We start from the raw sequence: 19961 nt of genomic DNA, 5'->3' as shown, positions 1-19961 counted from the left end.
GTTTCGATTTTATTCTGGAAAAGGGTTTTCTTGTGGAAACTACAGGTAAAACCCGTTGAGTGATATCTACAGTAGCAGCCATAAGTATGAGAACTTTTTAAATATCGCTTTTTTTTAATGAACGGGTACTTGGAATTTGAAATATATAGCAGATTCTACTTTTAATTCTTTACCGCCTTCCTTGGTATATTGGTATTTACTGGAATTTGATTTCGAACAAGGATAGAAGCAAAAATTTACTGTGGACAAAAGCATGGAATTTTTTTGTATTTCTCGATAAAGAAGCAAATATCATTAAATTTCTAGAATTCGTATGTTAAACAATAGAGTTAAATTGCAGTAACAGTGCCAAAAAGTCATTTGTCTCGAGAATTAAAACAACGCGTTGTTGAGTTCTCTAGGAACGGACACAAGCAGTGTGATATTTCTAGGGCTTCAAATGTCCCCAAAGGAACAATATCAAAAATGTTAAAACGTTTTCGTGAACGTGGTACGGTAGACAATTCTCCAAGGCCAGGTAAACCTAAAAAGTACCTAAAAAGTACTGAGAAATTAATAAGAAAGATGTCGGAAAAAAATCCACTATCGACTTCGATGGATATCTCGAGACACCTTGGTGAAGAACATAATATTGCGGTTTCGAATCGAAAGGTGCGGAGAACCTTGGTAGTTGAAGGTTTATTCGGTAGGGTTGCCATCGAGAAACCACTAATTAAAAAAAAAAAAATAAATAAATAACGGAATTCGTTTCGTAGCATACCAACTGGTTGCAAAAAAGGTGGAATACCATCTTGTGGAGAGACGAGAGTAAGCTTCACTTAGTCGGCAGTGATGGTATTCGATACGTAAGACGTCCCAAGAATGCAAGATTCAATCCCAAGTATCAATTGTCCACTGCAAAACACGGCGGTGAAAGCGCCACGGTTTGGGGGTGTTTTTCAGCATCTGGGGTTGGGCCAACAATTAAAATAGAAAGGACCATGGTCCGATTCATGCACAAAGACATCTTAGGAAATCATATGCTTCCGTTTGCGCAATGGGAAATGCCTCTGACCCGGAGTCTTCACCAGGACAATGATCCAAAGCACGAATCAAAGCTTGTTAAAAATTTGTTTCAAATGAAGCGGCCGTCCCAGAGCCCTGATCTTAACCCGTGCGAACGTCTTTGGCAGCACCTCGGAAGACAAATTCGTAGAAAAAAAAAAGTTATATATACAGGGTCGTCCACGGTGAGTGTCTTATTAAAAGTTTACGGGGTTCTAATACAGCTAGAGATCTGAAATTTTGGATGTTGATGTAATGGAGTTTGATCTGTCGAGTTAAAATATTGGTATCGTTGCGACGTTGACAGATCTATGTGTAACCGACAACAACTTTATTACTTTAAATGGCACACCCTGTATTTTAATTACATTTTCGAATTTCCCGGAAGGTTTAAACACCAGTTTATCGATCATGTGCCATAGCTGTGATGAACCGTTTTCGAAATAAATTATTTTTTTTGACTGATTTGGCAGCAAACAGCTCTAAATTGAAAAGCGCATATCTTTTCAGCTATCACAGCTGGAGAGTTGAAATTTGAGCTGCAGACTCTTATTAGTTATCTGTACCTTTTAATATTATACATTTTTTTGATTTACATACAGGGAGTGGTAAATTGGTGCGATATCAGAAGGATATAAATATGAGCATTAAATGAGAATCTTAAATAGAACACCCTATATGTTTGGATTGCATCCGAAAGATCAATAAATTCTCTATCGAAAAGTATTATACATTGATATAATTGTTCTCCGTTGTTTTTGAGATATTGGCAAATATTAGAATCTTTGAGAGTAAAAGGCACCACTTATTAGTTGATTCGGTTAGGAGGAGGCTATAATAATATATAATTATAAATTAATCACAGCACAGCAGCGTCTTCCTGAGAAGCATTTGATCTGCTTGATCCAAATGAGTTCCAGAGAGCTACGAACATTCGTGTTCTGAATTCAATCCAAGAATGTCTCAAAGCAAACGGTGGCCATTTTCGGCAAAATCTCTGATTTTATTTATATTACGTAGACCTAGTTTATTATAAAGAATGTTACAATTTCGTTTATTTTGCGTTGTTAACCCATGTCCTCCTCCTAACCGAGTCGACTGATAAGTGGTGCCTTTTACTCTCAAAGACTCTATTATTGACATTGTTATTTGAAGTGACCATATCGAGTTTAGTATCTTTGGAACGGGGAAAATTAGGGGAATCAAAATAAGTTAAAATATACTGGGCGTCCCGTTAAAAAAAAAACATAAGTTGGTCTATATCTCGAAAACTAAGAATTATAAATAAAATCTGAGTATGCCACTGGATTCTTCGTACAAATCTCTATCCGACACCGTTTACACGTTTCCAGTAACTCGACACACATTCGAACTGTAGGGGGGCCCCAAAATACAATATTTTCAAAATCGCCCTTTGGTGCGGAAACCAAGATAGCTGGAGCAATCCTGTTAACGTCATCATTAGTTTCACTAAAGAGCGACACAGGTTCGCGAAAACCGCATCTCTTTACCTTTGTCAATGTCCGAGATATCCCACGATTACAACGCACATGGGACGCCCTGTACATTTTAAGAGTGTACATCCTTAAGCAGCGGCGCCGTTCAAGTAGCCCTAAAAATGCGCCGTAGACGGTAGATTTGGGGGGATGTTTAAAGTTTCCACACTTATGGCCGCTACTGTACATTACTGGAACACCACCGTCATCCCTCGTGATAGAAAAAAAGACGTCAAAGTCACAAGATAATCAAATGGATCGCAAATATTGAGGTAGAGGAACTCGCATGTATCGCCACTGTTTACCTTCCGACCAACCTACGCAGCATAATGGAGTGTATCGTTGTGTAAATGTAGTTAATGCGTAGTTACATTACAAGACAAAAACACCCCTGAAGAGCGTATTGCTGAGTGCGTTTGCCAATTTTCGTCGCTCGACAGAGCGTTAACGAAAAACACCAACAAAAATCGCTCAAATCCAGGAACAGTCTGGATAAGTTAAAGAACCGTTAATAAGTGACACTAAAACGTGGAAATAAAACATCCATGCCGAAACGCTGTTGGCTCGAAATTTATATTATAAATGCGAATTTCGTTGCAATTATATGAAGGCTTACGGTGCAAATGAGCCGGTGTCTCTGGTGACATAATAAAAACCGAAGTGGTCATACATCTTGTTACGAAATACGTGCGTGTGTCACGTTGGAGGCCAAAGTGTAAACGAGCTTGCGGAAAATTCACTTTGATACAATGCCGAAGTGCCTATTCTCGACATCAAAGTCAGGAATGGTTGCTCAACGTTTTAAATTTAAATCAACTTTTTCGAATTTGGGATTGTTGTGCAAAGGAGCGACGGGAGGGGACTTTCCACTGGAAAAGTCGCTTTGGCTCGTCAGCTCGATATTTACCTGTGTTGCTGCGGTATTCTCCAATATACCTCCTGGTGAGGTATCGCACGGTGAGAGCTGAAACAAATCAAAAAATCGAATTAAATTCAAACTCATTTTTTTTTTTTTTTTTTTTTTTTTTTTTCTTTTAAGATTGCTCAACTATCGTAAATTTTGGACGATAAATGCGAGGTTGAGATTAGCTTTTGGGCGCGGCCTCAACCCAAAAAGTTTTTGAAAAATGATGGGTCTGGCATCGTATTGAGGCGAATTAATTGGCAAACGGGTCGCCGATTGTGTGTGTGTGTGTGTGTGTGTGTATTTTTTTTTGTTATTGTTTTATGTGTAATGGGGACCTGGATTAAAATGGCCCGAGGTATGATTAAGCGAAAGCCCAATTTCTCGGTTTTTGTTTGCATTTAATCTGGGAGGAACGCATTAATATCGAATTTGAAAATCATCGCGGGAATTACTTTGCCCGTCCGGTTTTCGCTGGGCTTACTGACGCGCGAAGTGTCTCTTTTCCAATCGTCGTCGCCCGGCATCGGACACGAAAACTCGGACTTTGAAAAACGATGGAACAACACCCGACATGGTACTAAACTAACTGTTAAGTGATTCGCCGATTGCGACTTTCGTGTTGTTTTTTATTATTCGGAATGGTAATCTGGATCGAAACGACCGATCGTTGGCATGATTAAGCGAAAGTCCAATTTCTCGGTTTTTGTTTATTTTGACTGTGGAAGACGCGTATTAATGCCGAATCTGAAAGTCATCGTGGAAATTGATTTTCCTGTCGGCGTCTGGCCACATTTATTGTTATACAAAGTGACTTTTTCCCTAACGATTATCGTCTCCTTTGGGTCGGGGACACTGAAGAATTGGCCCACTAGAGGCCTCTCCTCAAACTGCAAAAGTTGACTCTGAACTTACGTCTAACTGAATGTTTCTTAGAAAACATGAGGCCTTCGTCTCCGCATAAATAACTCTTCGGTGCATGCAGGAAGGGTTAGGCGGCAGCATCGACGATCTCGAGTAGTTCACCGAAAAAACCCTTAACAGCTGACCAATCCGGGCCTGGCTACAAAAGGCGTCTTTTACATGAACCGTCGCTCGCCTCAATCACGACTGTGCGTGTGCAGTTAGAAGGGATTTTTGCCCGAATCATTTTAGGGACGTCTTCTGTCCGTGCCCCCAACTTCGTCGTTGCGTCAATTTCAGCCGTAAACGCCGAGCTTTCCGTATGATAAGGTGAAAATCACATTGGTTTGGGTCTGGTGATCTCGCGGGCCACCTCATCGGTCCATTGCTACCAATCCAGCTGTCGCAAAGTTGTTTATGTAAAAAGTTCCGTACTTTTTTTTTATACGCGATTACATGTTTTCGAGGTTGCGACAAAGTTTTACGTAAATATTATGTTTAGTTTTCTGAAGTCTACGTCGAGTTAAAAGGAAGGCCCCCGCCTAAGATTGACCCTGTACAAAGATTGCAGTCAACAGTAAGCCTGTCTCTAAGATTATTTTGACCAGTGCAACTCCCTAATCAACGCTGATTATGTCGGAAAAGGCCTCTCTTTACTTAACATTCCGGAATGTTGAGCACATTTGGCTATTGTTGGGACAACGACACAATGGCGCTATTGTCCCAAACTCGAACCTCCCGTATGCATCAATTAAATCCGTCAAGCAAACCATTGATATTAAGACCGTACCCATCACCTAATAACTGAGAAAACACTTCGTCACTCTTCATCAGGGAATAGAATCAATAATTGCTTGTATTAGTTCCGAACGATGATCGGCGAAAGGAGTTTTTGTTTGAGCAGCTAAAAATACGAAAATTGGTAAATTACGAAGAAAAATGTTAAGCCTACGTAATCACATTGACAAATAGGACCAGTGACAAAAACAGGTCAGTCATTACCTGTCTCCAAAAACAAAATACCCGAGCCAAAAATAATAATAGTAAAAACATCTACAATTCACCAAAGAACAAACACATTAAGCCTCGTTTTATTAATGCGCCGATTGTCTAGTAGACACATCTATCAGATAAAGATATCCAGAACATTCAATGTCTGGATCGACGTTTGACATTTAGCGGAACATTTGGCACCATTTCACTCATGCCGTTAAATCCAGACAAAGTATTTCTGATAAGTTTCCAAAGAGTAATCTAAAGGGGCATTGTAGCCTGTGTTTATGCTTTCCTGGTCCGTTTTTTATTTCCTTTTTTAGATCTCGAAAATTATGTGTATGGGTTGGACTCGCGCCAGGAAAACGGCATATTCCTAATTCCCGATGGGCCTCCGTGCTTACCTGATTTGCCTACGTTGGACTTTCCTATTACGGCGATGCGCACTTTGGGGATGTTGTTCTTGTCCTCGGTTTTCATTTTCTGGAAAAGAAATAAAGTTTTCGATCAGTGAAAGGTGCTGAAAACGATCCGTCCACGACAACTCGGTTTTATTCGCGTAAAATATAAATTGGCCAATGACGGCACGGAGCGGATTAAAACTTGGATTATTTGAAATCATAAATTTTCCCGAAATGAAGGATCACCTCGTGAAATTAATCCTTTCGGGCACATTCTTCTGGCTTTTTTTATTGGGAATTATGTGGGAAGTCATTATTAATGGCCTGTTATTATCTATTAATACTTAAATTCCGAACATCATTTTTCTGTTCAACGAGCGATTTTTTAGTGTAGGTAGGGACACTCTCGTGCAGCCTCCTCGCTACATCAAAAACCTATAAATTCGAAATTAAATTTCTGCATCTCCCAGCAATTTAATGCAATAATCAGCAAAGCACTTTACAGGCAATTAAGGCGCAGCACCAAATTTTGGGAATGCAAATAAATCTCCCGGTTATCGTACCGTTTCTCGGCAGCGATCTTATTTACATGCAAGAAAACGGAATCAATGAAGTAAATATGTGTGTACGTTAATATCTTTGGAACGTAAGATAATCGATATTTTTCCTTTATTCCCCCGTGTTAATCGTCGCGGTTTAGGTTGATTTGCGTTGTAAAATTCACATCCTTGTCCAGGCAGTCCGTCGCCGACCACCTCCAGGAAACTATTATTTACATTACATTGTCAATTGGAGATGCAAAGCACTGACCTACCTTCAATGTGAAATAATTCCGCCTTTTATTGGTGTGAATTAATTTTAGAACGAACTAAAGCAAACAATGCAAATTGCTCAAAAAGACGTTTGAAAATAGAAAAAATTGACATTAATGTTGGTGTCTGATGGCGCGTTTTAAAATTGAGTTTTGGCAGGGCGAATATAATGGAAATTTGCTTGAAAGCTTTTTTTAGCTTGAAGTCTGTGACCGCTCAGATTGACACCAATATTTTGTCTTCATTATAGATTTTTTCCGACGTTAGTTCGAACAGCGTTTCTGTCCAAAGGCCTGTTTGTCATTCCAAATTGGCCGGTTCGGATTGGTTGGACGAACATGTTAAATTTCACGAAAATTTCATTGCCCGGATCGCAGCGAATTCACACATTTTTAACCTCGGAAACTTTCGTCGTCGGTTGCGTCTACACGAATCATCGCTCGCCTTATCCCCGACCCTGTACACGCCGTTGGAACATATTTTTTTCTTCGAATTATTCCTGCGGCATTTTCTATGCGTTCGCGCAACTCGGCCACTGCGGTAATTGCAGACACCAAACTTTTTATATAACCCCACGGATAAAAATCGCATGGATTTAGGCCTGGCGATCGCGAGCGCCGTCTTGTTGTACCTACATTTTTCGCGAGACAAACTTTTGGTTGATTTGAGATTTTGAAAAAATTTCACGTAACAGTCTTCCTCAGGTTCCTGGGGTCTCCGTCGCGTTAAAAGGAGACCCCCTACTTGAAATTCACCCCGTATGTATGATTGTTGCAGTAGAACTTCACCTTAGTTCGGACGAAGTCCCAATGGTCCTTCTTAAAAGGTGCCATCACAATTCGTCGCTGACCTAATGATTCTTGGTGTTCCCGTGGGTTCAGGTCAGCCTAAATGGTTCCTACAGAGTTTCTCATAACCTTTTTCCTTGGATTCCAAATGTTTAAGTCTCTATGAAATTCAAATCGGTTCAAGTAATAGGAGATTTTCTAAATATTCCCAATAACCTGTTGACGATTTACAAGATTTTGGAAAGTTTCCTTAAGTATCAATCATCTGTATGATTTGAGTTATTTTAACGTCAAAAAATATACAGGGTGTTGTACGAAACATTGGTTTTTAGGTATCCTCAAGGCCGGATGAATTTTTTTTAGATTGACCAAAAAACGCCTGTTAGAAACTTCGGATCTCAAAGAATATACAGGACGTTGTATCGCAACCCACTGGAGTCTCTATGTACCAAAAATCGTTGGTGTGATTTGGGTCGTACAAACGATAATAGAGGTAACTATTAATGAAAAACTATACGGTGAGATTTGTTGAAACAACGTGACTTTTAGGGATCTCAAGGGCTTAAACCCACTGAAATTTAAATCTTATTTTCTTCAAATGTCCTTAATAAGACTGAAATTTATAGTACAAATTGTAGGCAGAGGGAAAAATGGGAGTGCTCCTCTTCTCTAGGGAATTAAAACTTGTAGCTAAATATTTGTAAAACGTAAATTCTGCTCTTGACTCCATGTTATTTGATCTAAAAACGCCACTGGCCTTAATTAAATTTTGCTATTATCGATTTTTCCTTTTTAAAACCAACTTATAACTTGCTAAATATTCAGTAGCGTACTTTGAGTATTTTCAAGTCTACTAAATTCAAAGCTGTTTCCGACCGTGAATAAATTAAAAAAAAAAAAAATTTTGGCTCTGACTTCGGTCTCTCCTGTCTGGAAAGGGTGTGTCTCTCATTTAAATTTAAGAAATCAAAAAAGTTGTTTTCGGATATGGGCAACGTAAAATCGTGACGTAATCTATTCAATCATCGATAAAAAAAAATCCAAGAAAAAAACGACAGAAATTTCTCTTAAAGCTAACATCAAACCGATTCAAATTCGATAGGTACCTTGAGACTCAGTGCCGGTAGAACCATCTTCTTGGACACCCATTTCCACCTCTGTAAAGTCAAAGTCATCAACCGAATCTAGTGGACCGGACGCGCGGTCAAGGAGACACACCGGACAAATCACAGTAAGTTTACAAAAATTTCTCGGAAATCTCTGCTTTTCGGTGGAACTGTGATCACCAACTCGAACCCATCTCAATCTCGCGTGAACATGCGGCGCCTCGATTTAAAAATAGTGCGCCGCCGCCAGTGGAATTTTTGCCCAGTGACGTACAGAAAAATATCTCCAAAAAGAATCTTTTTCGCTAGTTTTAGGTACTCAAATCACGACATGGCGGACCTCTCCGACCTGGATTAAGGTCGCGTTTTCCGGGCGGACTCAACGGCGGCGCCAGTGATTTCTGTGGCGTTCTAAAATTAAAAAAATCTGATCTACTTCCGGCTATTCTACTGTCCTAGGGTACAACTTAAAATTAGCTTTTCAAAAAAGTTTGCCTATTTTCAGCCCCCCTCATTCCCATTTCCTTTGCTTCGCGGGAAGTGAAGTTTCACTAAAGTTGATCCCACGCAACAGAAGATTCGTTGAGCCTCTTTTTTACTTCATGTCTTGTTCCAGAATTAGTGCCAAATTCATTGGCTTTTGTCTCTAATGCTCTGGATGATTAATATAATTACAGAGAAACGATGATAGAATTTTGGAATGTATGTGTAGTTCTAATAGTTTTCATGACTTTCAGCAAGTCATGCATTTTTTAGCTGTTATGTATGTGTGTATATGCGTTACGAAACATATATATGTATATAGATATATATAGTGTATGAATATTTACTAATTTTAGATTAAGAGTTTCTGGCAGTTAGTGAGAATTGGGGGAAAAACACCGCAGGTGGTTTTACGTTTTAACGCTTTGTGCTGGAAATAGCGAGCGAAATGGAGCAAAGTCTTCTAAGGAGGAGAGTGTGTGGTGCTGAAATCGGCGTCAAAAATTAGTGTTTTCTAAGCACGCATCGTTGCAATTTCGAGCCTCGATTTTAAGCTCATTTCAGGCTCCAAATAGAGTGAAGCCTTGCAACGCAAACAGCTTTTGTTCCGCGAAGCGCTGCCACCAAAGCGCGCGAGGACCGTTTCATAGGTGACCAAGAAGGCACATTCCAGACCGTGAGAAATTTAAACCTCCAGATAAAACCCTAGTCGCCTCAACTCACCCGAGGTTTGCCTACGTTTCTCAAATACCCAGACTTGAAATTTGAATTTTTTACCTAATTTCACCTAAGTGAGGTCGAAGGCTTCAAAAAAGCGATTCTATTCGCTTTTCCAGGGAGCCTCACACCGAAATGGACTACTCCGAGGAAAACTCCCACCTCGAACGAAATGATTCGATCGTTCGCTTCTTCAGGTACTTGCGGAAACACCTGTCGACATCGAGTAATGGATAGAGGCGAACGAGGCAAAGCAGACAGGAACTTTTCCAAAGCACTTTACGTTGAGGCCGGTTTATCACTGGACACGGGAAAATTTAGAACTCCAAGCTCAACTATCAGGAAGGAGTTTTAATTGGCGGGTCGTGAGTTATCGCCGTCCGTGATATTATGTACTAATCGCGGGACTTTTAAAATAAATAAACTTCTGCCGCAGTTGTGCCTGTTTCGAAACTGGAAAGTGGACAGGCGATTTCCGCGTTGTTGGGTCATTCCTGTGTTGTTTTGTTTTTTTTTTTTGTTTTTTTGGAATAACAGAAACGCCACAAAAATGATTCTTTTGGCCGCTACACAGGTAGGAAATTGCATTAAAAGTGTGGGAGATGAAAATGTGTAATTATGTAGCACAAAATGTTGCGCCGTGGGCGTAGACGTTGACCTTTAGTGAATACGGGAAATTTAACATTATCCAGGACAATTACTGCGGCACAACGGGAATTCGTTCGCGCAACTTTGAAGGATTTTCCAGAAATCCTTTGTGTTCTTGAGCGACACGGGCCTTCGCCGAAGCCCTCCGAAAGACACTCCCGTGAGTCTTTTCAATTGCTTTCGTCGAACCTCCAACGGCCCCAGCACATTTCGTCTAATCGTTTCCGTGGAATTACCTCCATCAGTCGCATTTCACGGGAATTTTTCGAATGCACTTAAAGCGTACCGGGAAATGGGTCTTATTGCACCGGTGATTATGCAAAAATAAGGGACAATAACACTAAATTACTCTGCATAATATCAATTTGACACACGAGAGTCGGCCGGCGCTCGTTTCGAAAAACGTGACCGAAAGATAAAAGAAAAAATATCGACCCAGATTGCAAAATAATCCGAAGAAGAAGAGTTTCGCACTCTGTTGAATTTGCATTTTATTCGACGTCACAGAAGTATCTGCAGAACCCGTCAGTTGAAACGCTGATTAATTATCCTCATTTTTAGATGATCAGCGGGCCGGTCGTCAAGAGCATTTTTCAAAATGTACACCTCACTGCCCGAGAATCCAAAATATTTTAATCTCGCTTGTTTTCGGGAATCGTGTTAAACGGCTTGGAAAGTCATTGTGTCGGCTTTTTTGTTTATGGCCTTAATGGGGTTAACCCATTGGAAATTTCGTTTTTTACCTTAATGATGCCATTACGGTGGGCCTTGTCAGCTTTGAAAGTTGCGAGAGTTTCTCAAAAAAGACGCAACCAGATGTGACCGTATCAAGCCCGTCGCCCGCTATCATCGGCTTTGATTGGCACCTCTTAAATCATTCGCGTTGCAGACGCGACAGGGGAGCACGTGAGAATCCTCGTACGGTTCTTCACGGGGCCCCCCCAGTCGTCAGCCATTCCTCGGCAATTTAGTTGTCAATTTGCCTTTTTAATCGCTCTTAAAACGGCCTTGGTTTAATTACTTTATGTCCCGCTCGATTGTAAAGGGCTTTCCACGATACTTTATTGCGGTCGTAAATGCGCCATTATGGTCCTAGTGCAATAAAGATAATATCGCGGAGGTCTCAGGAAGGATGTGGGGCAACGTTAAGAGTCCGGGGCCAATGGGGGGGATCGGGGAGGTAACGATATCAGGTTAGATGTGTGTACATGCCGCGAGCAAGAACCCCTCTTGTAACCGGACGTGGAATCTTTTAGAGGCAGTTACTGTTAATTTTCGTGAGCATCAGCTGAATGTCGAAAATCTGAAGGTAACAAAGTGCTTAAAGGATCATAACGAAATTTTATGACCAATTTTATGGACTATACCGGGTGTCCGGGCGAACGCTGGACATTAACACGGGAAATCCGATATTATTTGTTTGCGCCTGTGTGGATTATCCAATTGGAGGTAATTTTACGTGGAGGTCATAGCGCGCAAGTCCGGCCATCATTCCGCAATTTTTCAATCTTCTGCTTGGAGCCCTTTTGGATCAAAGCTCCTCTCAAATTAAAAAAATTTCAATGTCCCGCGTGGCCGTTCGAGACCACGGTTGGCAAGAGAAACTAGAGAAAAAAACAAATTTGTTCAACATGGAATTTTTATGTTTATGTTGTTGATGGCTCTGTGTTTGTTTAATTCTGACCTCGACTTCGACCAATTTGTGGGCCCGAACGGCGACGCTGGACGTTCAATCGTTTGGAATTCGGAGGCGTTTTGAGCCGAAAGGGCTCTAATTTCAAGATTGAAACAATCGCGGTATGACTGAGGGCCGTGAGTTCCACATAAAAGTTTTTCAATTGGATGATGCACGAAGGAGCAAAAAAATAAAAACCGATTTCCGATGTTAATTTCCCATTTCCAGGTTTTACCCGGACACCCGGTACATCATATCGCATTTGTACCGCATATTTTGGTACCGAACATTAACTGTTGATTTATTTTTACAGGTTAATAGTACTCCTTGACCTTTCTTTGTACACGGCACCGGAACAGATTATTGATGACATTGCTATGACCCACAAAGGTACCATACTGTAAGTTACTATCGTTTTATTGTTGTTTGTGTGTTTGTTATGTTAACGGTCAGATGGTCACCTAGATACGCTCAAAGATACCGAAACCTGCTTAGCTGCCGCAGCTAGCCGGATATCCGTTTAGGGCAGGTTATATTTTACTTCAAATCCAGACAGGAGCTCAAGAGGTGTTCCATTTTACAAAGTGTGTTTTTGACGTCGTGAGGAAAATCTGCGTGTAATGTGAAATCTATACCACCTGTTCCAGTTATTTCTGCATTAAAAACGAACATAAGGGAAGGACCTTTATCTGTATTTTCAGGGATCTGCGCCCCACACATCCAGGCTGAATTTAGGACCTGGGTAAGTTAAAAATAATTAAAAATACCTCAGGAATTTGTAGAAGGATTCGACTAAAACCATATCAAATTCGTCGTCTTGAGGAGTGCTATAATCTATGTAAACAGAGTTGTTTGACGAGATGTGATTTGGTTGCTTATTTTCGCAATTTTGGAAAAAAGGAAAAATGAAGACTTCTCAAACCGTATTCTCACGATTATTAGTCTTCAAATTACCGTTGGCACCGCGTTCAGGTTCGATCTAGAACCCAAAGTAGTTTAGGAGAAAAATGACGTTAAAAGAGAATGATCAGAAACGTGAGACATGTACAAAACGGAGGATCTTGGTAGAGAATTTTGAGGACACGCAAGATGTGTCCACAGAAAGCCCTTTTCCACTCCAATATTTAAGCTCATCGTTCACGGGGCAATTAAGTCAAACTTAGGTCAAACGAACCAAGCGCAACTTAAACCCACAATTAAGTTTCTTGGGGAAAACTGAAACTTCAAAACCTAAACATTACACAAAACTTTCGTCTGAAACTCACCACTTTGAGCGTAACACACCAACCACAACTTCTTCAGCCCCAAATAAGTTCAGTGACAGCACTCGAAGGAACGCGTGAAAACTTTTCGCGCAAACTTTTGCTCTGGAGAACTAAAGTCCTCGTTCGACGTATGAATGGACTGTGGAATATCTCATCCAGACGCGCTCGTATTTATAAACTCCCATTTCCATGGATACGTCGCGACGCCAAAGCCGATTTCCACCTGGTGGAGACGTCGACGACGGCGGCGGCGGCGGCGTCTTCGACGTGTATCAAGGGTACCGCGTTTATTGGATTTGGAATAATGCCTGGAAGACGCTTTGAAGAAGAGATGAGTGAGTTTCGGAAACAGGGCACTCGTTTCTGATCTGGATGGCTGTCGTTAGTTGGTGTCGCAGTTCGCAGGCATTTGTGGATTGGGGCGTTCCCAAAGAATGACGCCTGTCGATGATGTTTCGGGATCGTCGGTGCAGTACCGGCAGCCCTCTCCAACGAACACCCCAACGAGTTGGTGAACAGTGCTGTTAAAAAGAGCCGTCAGGTCACATGGAAATCGATATCAAGTCTTCGAATTATTGAGGATAAAATAAAATCGTATCATATCACTGCATGAGGTCGAAAGTGCCGTTCCAGTCTCGCTAACGACTCAATTTGCAATCTTCCTTTAACCCCGCAGAGCTCTATCAGCGGGTCTCATAATTCAGGAAAACCATTAAAAACTGAACTTAAAGCAAAGAGATAATTACCTGCTTTTAATCTCCATGTGCTTAATCCCGTTCCACGTGCAGGATAACTTAGCTAATCCGAAAGCAAGCAGGAGATTATTTTATTGAGGCGTGTGGCTGTCCATTCTCTATGGATTTGTACTATTTCCCATATTGGAGAAACTTTGATAGCGTTCAAGTTAATCACGAATGTACTAATAATAGTCCACTTCAGTTAATTGCAACTAACTCGAAATTAAAGTTGCTTCAGTGAATATGGATTGGCTATATAAAGAAATTTTTCCAAAAAGATTTTCCGAAGGTGAAACTACGTTATCGATCCTGAAAACTTTCCCATATTTGTGTCCGTCAAGACATAACTGGACTTTATGGACCGTATAAACGTGGCAGATAAACCGTGTTAGTGAGGACACGCGAGAATCATGATCGTAAAAACGTTTTCTGTCTTCCTGTTTCCACAATGTGAAAATGGAGAATCGTATACAAATTTAATACACACTGGAGGTATTATGTTGCCAAATTGCATCCAGACACTTACATAGCAGTGTTGTATCCGCTTTTATGTGTGCAGGTGTGGTATTATCTCCCCCGTGTAACAGTTAATTAATAGTATTACAACCTATTTTACGTTCTTCGGTCGTACTAGAATTAGAGATTTGGGTGGATCCGAAAATGACTAAATCCAAAATCTTCTAAAGGCGAAATAACCGAGATAAGGAAATTACTGGAAAACTTAACTAAAGATGGTCAACATACCATTTAAATCACCTAGCTAAAGAAGAATAAGTGTTCTTTCCAAAAAGGCAACTGAACGTACTAAATCTCCGATGCTCTGTGTGCAACAGCCCGAGGCAGTTTTGCGGTGGTATTGTTAAGAAAGTATGCTGAAGTCTGGACAAGCTGCTGCTCGAGGAGTTTTAGGAAATGTTCTTAAAGACCCTTATTCTTCTTTCGCAATTTTAAGGGTTAATCTCCCGTGCTCGTCATTTGCTGCCCCAAATTTTCGGGAAAGGAATCAATGTAAGAGCCCAACGGGTGAATTTTTAGAGACATGATAAACCCCAGTTCTTTAGAAGCTCTAAGTGGTTGCCCACAATACCTTCGTAATTGTCAACCTTCACGTTTCCAAGAAAATTTTTAACAAAAGGTCTAAACGCACTCCAACCTCGTCAAATATTGTTAAATATTTCGCGTTTTATTATTTCGCTTATTGTGGCCCCACAAATATGTCTTCTTCAATTTTTGCCTCACTAAGCCCCAGAAATGTTTGTTTTTGACAAAAGAACCCCTTTCCATACCGATCTACTGCTTGAACAGAGCTCTTCACGAGTCCCAATTTAATATGCAATGGTGAAACTTCATTTTTGTAAAACTTCAAACATTTTTTCGTCCCGGAGTTAGTGCCTGATGTGGTGTCCATGGTGCAGTGCATAATGACGATCTCGTGCACGGTTGCCCCATCCGCGAAGGAAATAGCAGTATTTGGTGTACCCCCGATCTACTAATAAACCCATTGCGATCGAGCAACGTATACTATTTAGATGCAACAAACGGAAACAGACTTGTCTCAACGGGGCACACGAATCACCATTCATGGCAGGGGTTATTGTAAATTGGGACTGCGCATGTACACAGAATACCGGCGGGTGGTAGAAAAATTACGTTTTCAGATTCGATTTTAGGGTATTGAAATATCTATGTTAAAAACGCCTAAAAAATGCCCCAAAATCTGCGTTTATCGGTGCAATGGCCCAGATGCAAGAAAACTGGAGTGCAATCGGAAATTTTTGATTTTTCAAAGGAAACCAGATACAATATTAGTCATTAGGCTTCAATCAATATGTTTGTTTTACATACTTTCAACGGCGTTTATTAATGCCCCAGACAGATAAACAGATCCCTGGACATGCGATTTACATGTTCGAAATATCAAAGTCCAGTGGGAAAAAAAGAATGTGAGCTTAAATATTTACGTCTTGGAAAAAAGTGGTCTATGTTCCATAACTATTGTTGCCATCTATTTCGAGACTTGATGGATATGCTGAGGTTACGTGACTGAATGAAACCCTAATATTCTTCATCTAAATATACCCGCAATCCAGCGGGGACTTTGTCTATCAGAAGTACAACCTTTTGCATAAAATTATCCAATCTGCAACGACACGTAACCAAACCGCATCAACGGGGGAAAAGCCCTAGATAAGCAATCAATATTAATTGGTAACAATTCCAGCAGTATTGCGCTATTCCTTTTGTTCTTTAAAATAGAAAAACCGGGTTTCATGAGCTCGCTTTGCAATAATTTTATTTGCCTCTATAATTCTCTTATGAAACGACAGAGTTGGTTGCACAAACGAGGGTTATCAGTGCACATTTCAAAAAAATTTAAAAGTAAATGAGATGTTTTATTATTATTTTTTTTGAAGTTCAGATGCTCAATTCATTCAAACTAAATCCAGCAAATTTCCACGGTGGTCCACGCCCCAAAAACCAATATTTAGGTGATCAATCAGCGGCTCATATAAATAGAATCGTTTATGTAACTGGTCCCCTTGGTGAGGACGACTTGCTCAAAATCAATTTATTGAAATAATATATTGTTGTCTTCCTTCCGCAAATAGCCTCAAACATAACAAATCCCAAGAAAATTTCTTTAATTCGTTCTATTTTCGCATGCGAAAATCTATTTGTATCTCTTTTTATTTACCAACAGTGAGGAATCAATTTAAAAATGGAATATAATCCGAAAGATGCTATTTAAGCTGCAGAGATGTTTTCACAAGGAAATCTGGATGGTACAGATGAAATATCCTTTGATATTTTTTTAATGTATCGGTCGACGTGTAAACGTGCATCTTTAAAAACAGCCAATTTAAGACACTGTTGCAATGTTTTTTATTCAAAGATATAATGCGCATTAATCTTCTTCAACAATAAAAAATACTGAAGAGAGGCTAGTTGAGGTTAGTTCGGGTTAACAACAAGATTTCAGGTTAATAAAAAAGTAGCAATGAAAACCTAATTCTTTTACTAAAACATTTAGTAACGGTGTGAAATGGCAGTGGCTAACAGTATAAGGAAGAATCGAAACAGTGCCATTAAGGGCCGTCCCTAACCGTCTCTACGGAGATGTGTACAGGGTTGCTCATTAGCGCGTCAAAGTGCGACATCTCAGTAAACGTGAGTTTTAGAAGGAAATGTATCTTATCAAGGTGTTTGGTCATTAAGAGGTAAGTATTTTAAAATTATTTTCAAATGTACAGGGTCCGCCACAAAAGAGTAGTGATACCAATCTTTTTTTTTTTTTAATGGAACCCCCCATTTTTTTTGCAATTTCCAGATTCATCGTCAAATTTCGAGGTCAATTTATATAAAGGGTCTTATATCAAAAATTTACAATTTCCTAGTTATTCCGGAAAATTCGAAAATTTTGATAGCTATAAGGTCTCTCGGAAATCGGTGCTGCGCACTAACCACTGCGAATGTCAGGATCGGTTTCATGCGACCCAAGAGGACCTAATAAGCTAGTTTTCTGTGTTTTAAATTTAAAAAAATGTTCATAATCTTCGAAATGAGCATCCGGGGTTACGTGACTTCAAATCCCAATAACTTGCTTATTTGAAACGGAATGCCTCAGTTTTCTTGACGGCATCTTCTGCAAAATCCAAAAATTCACAACTTTGTTAACATCACTCTATCTCTAAATACAGCAGTTTCCAAGTTCCCGATAATTGCCCCCTTTGGCTTTTAGAAGTCGCACCGGTGACGTCACTATAGGCAAATGCTACGCTATACCTGGTGAAGTTCAGCATCAAAACTACGGGAAACAATTTTATCTTTTATATATTACATTATATATTACATTAACTAATCTTAAAATTTGACGATAAATTTGAAAATGGCAAAAAAATCGGGCGGTTGCATGAAAAAAAAAACATTACTTAGTACTACCACACTTTTATGGCGAACCCTGTACATTTGAAAATAATTTTAAAATACGCATCTCTTAATGGCCAAAAGCTTTGATATGAAACGTTTCCGTCTAAAACTTATATTTACTGAGATACTGCACTTTGACGCGCTAATGAGCAATCCTGTACAGGATATGGAGTTTATATTAAATATTTATGCAGAATATGGGTTGAAAGCAAGAATCACTGCTGGTTTTGCTAGGAGGGAGTAGGATGGAGTGCAAAAGTATGATGGAAGTTATCATGGGAAGAAAAGCCTTGGAGGAAAGGAGGAGGAAAGGGAATAGGGGAAATTAAGTGGTGTGCGTCTGTAGTGTCTCGAAGCATTTACATTACATACAAGCATTACGCGGACAGGTCAGTTCCAAGACCAGATAGAAGGGAGGGGGTGGTTTTGGTGTGCAGTCCTCAAATTTTTCCATTCTCTAACCTCATATTCTTCTTTTTAGCTATAATCCCGATTCATCCAAATGCTTTTTCTGCTAATGAAAGTGGTTATAGTGCCAAAAAAAAATTTCTCTAGCAGCGTGTCGAAAATTACTGAATTTTTAAAAGTAAGTAATTATATGAGATAATCACACCGAAAAATTGATCTTAAAATTTAAAAATTCTCCTGAAAATATCCAAATTCGCCGTTTTATACTTTTTGTAACCGTCGAGCATGAATTTCTTGGAAACCCATTAAGCATTTTCAGTAAAAAACACATAAAATTCATCATATTTTTTCTTCGCAATGTGGAAAGTGCCTCTCGTATCAGTCGCTTCTGAAATTTTCCATATGGCGTCGTATCCAACGGGGGATTCACGGAGATCAACTACCCCTGGATGACGCCAGTAACGGAAGTGCCACATCCAGGGAGATAAGTAAAAAGGGAACGGTGCCACGTAAATTTTCTGAATTAAGTGATAATAAAACAGTTGGCGCCTTAAGCAGGAATCTCAGGAGATATAAATAAATGGGTTTTGTTGTTTTCTCATAAAGAACGCGGTCATTAAAACCGATTTTATAATCCGAAAAATGTCACTCCGCATTCTTTCCTCGGAGTTTTTCTCCGTGAACTTTCCGAATAAAAGTTCTAATTTGGGGGTTATAGAATGATTAATCATATCTCTATTTACGGGTTGGGACAATAAAATGTCCGAGGTAGAGACAGTGTCACTTAAAACACAAGGGTTGCACGTCTCGAAATAAATCAATCCTTGAGGAGAGGTCAAACTTCTTAAAGATTGATTGTTGAAAATGTTTCAAATAACTTAAAACCACAAATCTCGAATTGGAACTGAAGGAGTTGGATACCAGAGTTGTGTAGTACACTAAAAATCTCCTCTAGGCTATTGTATTTGTAAATTAAGGGCCAATAATAAATCGTGAGGAACAAGTCTTCTAATTTTCTGTTTGCTTTATCTTAGGCATTATAGCATGTTGATTCGAAATAAATTGGAAGTACTTTCAGCGTCCTTAAAGCAATGTTATACATTTCTTTTTTGTCAATGTAAGGAGGGTAAAAATTATCTTTTCCTTTTACAAGCGAGCAAATAAAACCCCTATATTTTCACTTGACAACCAATCCATAAAAGAAGTCATCAATTATTTATTCAAGATTGTTACGTAAGGTAAGACCTAATTAAAAAGATACTCGTTTCCTCTTTCGATGAAATTACTTTGTTGCTGTGCAAGATGCTCGGATATAAGAAAATGGAAATGTAAAAAATGTTTCTCTTCCCTTTATAAAATCAATCAATATGACCTAACAGTTAATTCGCAATGAAAACCGGCGTCAAATTCTAATTTGTAATGGAAAACCTCTAATGATTTATCACGGGTTGTTGGCTAAGAACTAAATTTGCAATATGGAATGAAGGTTAAAGAGACGATAATTTAGGTCTGAGCGGTGAGAAAGATTTCATTGCGTTAAAGAAATAAGGTACCAAAAAGTAAAACTTTATTGACTGTTATGGAAAATTATTAAGGTTGGAAAAGGCCAATTCCCATGTCAAGTTGGTTTGCTATCTATGTATCGATGTGGGTA

At 39.6% G+C, this 19961-nt stretch overlaps 1 protein-coding gene and 1 long non-coding RNA gene across 4 annotated transcripts in view; one reads left to right on the top strand and one right to left on the bottom strand.

Annotated features, from left to right (window-relative positions):
- The window catches only part of LOC136343965 (ras-related and estrogen-regulated growth inhibitor-like protein), a 25164-nt gene extending 11774 nt beyond the window's left edge, over positions 1-13390 (bottom strand). The window contains exons 1-3 of one of the 2 annotated variants that reach the window (XM_066290988.1): positions 13236-13390; positions 5745-5823; positions 3448-3504 (exon numbers count right to left, since the gene is read on the bottom strand). In XM_066290988.1, the coding sequence (XP_066147085.1) occupies positions 3448-3504; positions 5745-5820 (133 nt within the window). In that variant the 5' untranslated portion in view covers positions 5821-5823; positions 13236-13390. Of the gene's footprint in view, positions 1-3447; positions 3505-5744; positions 5824-8447; positions 8664-13235 lie in introns of those variants that run through there. The other variant, XM_066290987.1, reaches the window with a different exon arrangement.
- On the top strand, positions 11470-19961 carry LOC136343966 (uncharacterized). Of its 2 annotated transcripts, XR_010732885.1 has the most exons (6): positions 11470-11604; positions 12284-12370; positions 12436-12554; positions 12618-12712; positions 18094-18288; positions 18381-19961. It is a non-coding gene; the product is annotated as an uncharacterized lncRNA (long non-coding RNA). The 2 variants fall into 2 exon arrangements; XR_010732884.1 differs by having other exon boundaries at positions 12436-12712.

This window comes from Euwallacea fornicatus, chromosome 16 (assembly GCF_040115645.1).
Source record: "Euwallacea fornicatus isolate EFF26 chromosome 16, ASM4011564v1, whole genome shotgun sequence".
In the NCBI taxonomy this organism is placed as follows: Eukaryota; Metazoa; Arthropoda; class Insecta; order Coleoptera; family Curculionidae; genus Euwallacea; species Euwallacea fornicatus.
Note: the sequence above shows the minus strand (reverse complement) of the source record. Positions and strands in the feature narration are given on the sequence as shown.